The sequence below is a fragment of the Xiphophorus hellerii genome, chromosome 19 (assembly GCF_003331165.1).
Source record: "Xiphophorus hellerii strain 12219 chromosome 19, Xiphophorus_hellerii-4.1, whole genome shotgun sequence".
NCBI lineage: Eukaryota > Metazoa > Chordata > Actinopteri > Cyprinodontiformes > Poeciliidae > Xiphophorus > Xiphophorus hellerii.
This window is the reverse complement of record NC_045690.1, coordinates 10,386,862-10,392,140: the sequence shown is the minus strand read 5'-3', so window position 1 is coordinate 10,392,140 and position 5,279 is coordinate 10,386,862. Positions and strand designations below refer to the sequence as shown.

The window sequence follows — 5,279 nt, the reverse complement described above, 5'->3', positions numbered from 1 at the left end:
ACATTGCTGCGGCTGCGGCTCCTCCCTGCGCTTTTATCGCCATATAACAGGATATCTCACTGGCGCGAAAAACGCACTGTGGGGCTCTCTATTGTGAGGCGGGCGGGTCTTGCGTTTGTTGTCTGAGCCCCGGTGGTGTTTTCTCTGCTTTTAATTTAAAGTCGTATTTCTTTAATAGTAAACTGAAACAGATTTCCAGACAGCGTCCCTTTTCTCCGCCGCTTTACAATCGATGGTGTCAGCTTCTTGTGACTTCATCCGCTGAAACAGGCGGATTTTAATGTGCTGAATTGCGCTTTTGGAACCTGCAGAGATCCGGTGAGTACTTTTAATTCTTACACGCTGAGTTTCTGGTGAGGAAATGAAGCTCCTTTGATGTGTTTTAACCCGGTCTCTGCTCACTTTTCTTTCCTTTAGTGCTTTAGTACCGAACAAACCTCTAACTGCATTTCAGGAAATGCTTCACTTTGGCTTTGAGATTTCTCAAAGCTATTCTTTATTCACTAAATTAACCGTGACTTGAATTTAAACATAAGATAACGTGAGATACAATGTGTGTGTGTTATTATATGCAGTAACCTTATTCAGTAAAAGCCTGTATCCATCACTGCAAAGAGCGCATCCGCAAGATGGGATTAATAATTAATGTGGTCCCATTTGTTGGAAGTCAGTTGTTCCCGGAATGATGTCCCATTAGATGGTTATTTGATCAGTCTGACGGGAGAAACTTTTAGATGTAACGTGATTAATGATATCTTTCTCTGGACTTCACAGGATCTCCCTCATTTCTGGGATTAACGTGGATTTTATCAGCCTAAACATGGAGTTTGATTGTTTCCAGTCTTATTTTTTCCACGATTTCGACACCGAGGAGGATTTTTATAAGTCCACTGCGCCCAGTGAGGATATCTGGAAAAAGTTCGAGCTGCTGCCCACCCCTCCCATGTCCCCCCACAGGACTCTGTGTGACTCTGCCTTGCACTTCTCTCCGGGGGACAAGTTAAACTGGCTGACCAAGGTGCTGGGGACGGATGAGGTGTGTGAGGGTGCGTTCACGCCCGACCCCACGGAGCTTTTTGATAACCTTAGCGCGCACATCATCCAGGACTGCATGTGGAGTAGTTCTGAGAAAGTGTCGGCGGCTGCGGCACAGACCCCGGCTCCCCAACAGATCTCAGTCCGGGCCACGAAGACTCAGTGCGCCTCAACGGGTGGTCTCATCTCAGCGGCTATAGACTGCGTGGACCCCGCCGCCGTTCTTACCTTCCCCGCCAGCAGCTGCAGAAAGCCGGCGTCGTCTGGCTCAGAGTCTCGCTCTGATTCCTCCGGTAAGGACAGCCCCACCCTGCCCTGTCTCTGGCTTATATTGTGCCCACCAACAATGGGTTATTTGGAAAAAGCAAGGCGGCACCGAGGCAAAGTGGTTGTCCAGATCAACCTCAAATAAGACTTGTTTTTCTCTCTCTCTTTCTTTGACAAAAAGCGCCTTCTGCTTGCTCTGAACGGGTCATGCTTCCTTTTAAAAACCGCGCCCCTATCACTTTAAGGCAAACAGACCTCGGTTCTTTATCTTTGGTTGCAGTTGGAGGGGCGGATTTACTCTGTCTTCATGATTTATTGCCATTGCGCACAGGGGCGTCTCCAGGAAGTTTTGTGAGGGGTGACCAAATGGGGGCTACTAATGTCACTGGATGGCACACACTACAATCAAAAGCCAAGTTGTGTTGCTGCCATAAACCATGATAACAAAAGAAAAGAAAAAAACCCTAAATTCTACCTCATAAATTTATTGTTTCGAGTAGCTTTTTATCAAAATTTATGCTGGCATGTTTTTTCATCCATGCCAATCTTAGTTTACTATTTGTATTTTATTTTATCCTAAATATTTAATCTTGATGTTAAAGTGTGGGGCCAGAAAAGTATGATACATTTTCAAAATATATTGTAAATAGTGTAAAATATATTATAAAAAAATCATAATACCCGGTCATTTCCCAGATTTGTGTGCTCATTTTGTACCTTGTCAATTATCTATTTTGATTTAGAAATAACATTAGCAAGTAAAACTAGATTAAACAAGGCACATTGTTGCAACAGGAATTAATTTGACTAAAGAGTATTCTGTGTTATTATCTGAAACTGCTATTTTCACTTAGCTTGGTTTTGATTCCCATTTAGCCTTCTGGCTCAGGTCACATAAGTATGAACCCAGATCCAATCAAAAATAATCTCAAGCTCCTGTTGATAGACGTTATTCACTGGATTCATGCATCCACATTTTCTTGCCTCAGCTCTAAATACGTCAGATGTATCAGTGAGTTTCGTCATTTTTGTTTTCTGGTATAGTTCAGAAACTGCTACATCACCAGCTACGAGCCGGTGATGTAGCTGGTGATTCATAGCTACTCTAGAATCACTCTTTTGATTGGCTGAAGAAATATTTTTGAAATGCTGCCAAGAAAGTCTGACAAGAGAACAGTTGTGTCTCAAATCTCTAGGAATGCCTCAAACCCCCCTTTGGTACCACCCCTGCACTTCCGCTTCCTGAACACCTTACAGAGTGAAGTTAAACATTTACCAGCTTAATTAATGCCATCTACCTTTGATTCTCCTCATTTAGATTATGGACTAGCCATTGATTGGAGCCTCATTATTAACGTTTCTTCCTTGTTGCTGTTTTAGTTACGCTTTAACCTTCTTTGTAGAAACCCGTTGTTTTAGGATGACTGTGCAATGTGCAACTTTTCCACTGGGAATTCATGAGTTATTTTCTTCTGTGATGACAGATGATGAGGAAGAAATCGACGTGGTCACCGTGGAGAGCAAGCAGAACCGAGTGCGGCTGCTGAGTGGGAGGAAACCGGTCACCATTAGGGTCCGCGCGGACCCCTGCCCCAAAAGCTTCCACGTGTCCATCCATCAGCAGCAGCACAACTACGCAGCCCGTTCGCCGGACAGTGACCCAGAAGAGGATGAGGATGATGACGATGACTACGAAGAGGAACCTCTGAGCAAGCGTGCCTGCACGACATCCCACCAGCTGCCGCCTTCCCCCTCGGACACCCCGCTGAACTCGGATGCGGAGGACTCTGACCGCAGGCGAAACCACAACTTTCTGGAGAGGAAGAGGAGGAACGACCTCAGGTCCCGCTTCACCGCCCTGCGGGATCAAATCCCCAGCCTCGAGTCGGCCAAGGCCCCCAAGGTGGCTATCCTGACCCAGGCGACGGATTACCTAGAGGAGCTGCATCTCAGGGAGAGGCGACACCTACAGGAGAAGAAGCGCCTCCGATCCAGGCAGCAGCAGCTTCTCCGCAGATTATCTGAACTCAAACGCTCCTGAGACTTAATCACAACTGCCTCATTGACAGCAGATAACTTCTACCCTCACAAAAAAATAATTACTTGTCACTTTCAAAGAAAGCTATTCTTTTATACGCGCAACTTGCCTCCTGTAAATAGCTGTGAAATATGTTCTAAATGAAATCATATGGCTGTGGGCTTCCTGTCAAATCCACTGCCACGCCCTGTGAACCTGCTAAGGGGAGGAGCAGTTTGCTATGATGTGCTGTTTTTTGTTTTTTGTTGCACAGTTTTGAACAATGGGTCATAATTGTTTTTTATTGCTAATGCAAAGCTATTTCCAGGTATGCTGTGATAAGAAATATTTTATATTTTACAAACATTTAAAGCAGTGAGGCAGTAAAACAAATTTTGGATTTCATGTTTTCATTTCATCATTGCACATTGAATAAATGTGTGGATGCCTTTCTGTTTGCAAGCGTGAATGAATAATGACTTGATGTATAAATCCTTTTGTAAATAATAGCATATTTCTCCGGGTGAAGGAGACAAAGCCAGGGTTTGTCTTACAACTTTGCTCCTCTGTGCCACCAGACTTCTATATTTTGTTAAGAAAGTAGGAAAAAATGATAAAAAAGGAAAACAGTAGCACCGCTGTACTTTATATTCACACGTCACTTTGTGATTTCAATGCTTCTCTGATTGTTGTTGTTTGTTTTTATTTTTTAAAGCATGATAACTTCAAAGCATCATTAAATTTTTATACCATATTTACATACAAACATTTTTGTCTTAATTTTTTTTGTTCCAAACAAGCAAACTCTATGATTTATTTTGGCCTCACCAGGTGATTAGGTTTGCACACATTTCAGCCATTACTGGTTTCCACAAAGACATCACTCAGTTGAGCTGGCACCAGTGTGAAAGCTTATTTCGAATATTTAATGCGGAAGTAGCTAATTACACTGATTTATTATCCTCCCAAAATAGCCTCCACCACACTCTCTAGTTCATCTGAGGCAAAGCAAATGTATTTGCATAGTGCCATTTGTACACCAAGTAATTCAGAAAATATATTAAAAAACCCTGAAATTTCTTTCCATTATTTAAGACACAGTAGCTTAAAATCCCACCCACTTTTCCATATGATCTATTATATGTCAAACGGAGCAACAAGATGCTGTGATATTCAGACTAAATTAAAGTTTCAAGATGTACTGTGCCATTTAAAACTCTCACCAAAGCGGTCCCAAGGTTGTGCTTTGATCACAAACCTGTTGTTTCTTTTTTTATTACCATTATCATTGACTGTTATGGACTTTCATCATGTGGTAAATATAAAGTTGTGTGTCATCAACAAATGAATGGCGACAGATATTGTAAAGCTACATAATCTGGTTTAAGGAGGTTATAAAGACACTAAATGAAAGTGGCCCAAGAATTAGACCCTGAGGAACTCCACATAATATGATCTTTGCTCTCTTTTATATTTACTATAAATCACCTACGTTAAATACAGCTCCAAAATCTAAAAGTGCCAACACAGATGTTTTTGATACAATCTTTTTTCTGTTTCTCTCTTTTTGAAGCATCACTATTATAATGTATGGCATTTTGTCAGCTTTGTGTCATGCTGTCCAAAACCAATGTAGATAGCACTGAAGTCAGTGGTTTTTTTAATTTATTTTTTTTTATCAGTGGGTCAATTTGTTGATAGTCTTTTCCCATTCAGGACACACATTATCATTATTACCCTAAATATTTTGATGTGTGTCTCTCCTCTAAATGTGTATGCCAGCTGCTGCTCCTAAGGAGGTTGAGACTCTGTCCTTCAGATTTGCCCTTGAGGGGAGACCGCATTTGTGTGGTGGTATTGTGGATCCTCCCCTCTGCAGTGGCTGCTGCATGCTGGGCACCTGATGTGCTCAGGAAGTAGGTCACACTCACATAAATACAATCAGTATCTTTGGAGGAAT

The 5,279-nt window shown here is 42.2% G+C and overlaps 1 protein-coding gene across 1 annotated transcript; it reads left to right on the top strand.

Annotated features, from left to right (window-relative positions):
* mycla (MYCL proto-oncogene, bHLH transcription factor a) lies at nucleotides 1–4,085 on the top strand. Its single transcript, XM_032547812.1, has 3 exons — nucleotides 1–318; nucleotides 775–1,328; nucleotides 2,787–4,085. The coding sequence occupies exons 2-3, from the start codon at nucleotides 821–823 to the stop codon at nucleotides 3,341–3,343; spliced, it is 1,065 nt and encodes a 354-aa protein (XP_032403703.1). The 5' UTR covers nucleotides 1–318; nucleotides 775–820; the 3' UTR covers nucleotides 3,344–4,085.
* The last annotated feature ends 1,194 nt before the right edge of the window (nucleotides 4,086–5,279 follow it).

What these genes read in the sequence shown, in the direction of transcription:
- mycla (XM_032547812.1), top strand. Translation starts at nt 821, where the DNA reads ATGGAGTTTGATTGTTTCCAGTCTTATTTTTTCCACGATTTCGACACC. An exon ending in GTCTCGCTCTGATTCCTCCG is followed by an intron (nt 1,329 to 2,786) that starts GTAAGGACAGCC and finishes CTGTGATGACAG; the next exon opens with ATGATGAGGAAGAAATCGAC.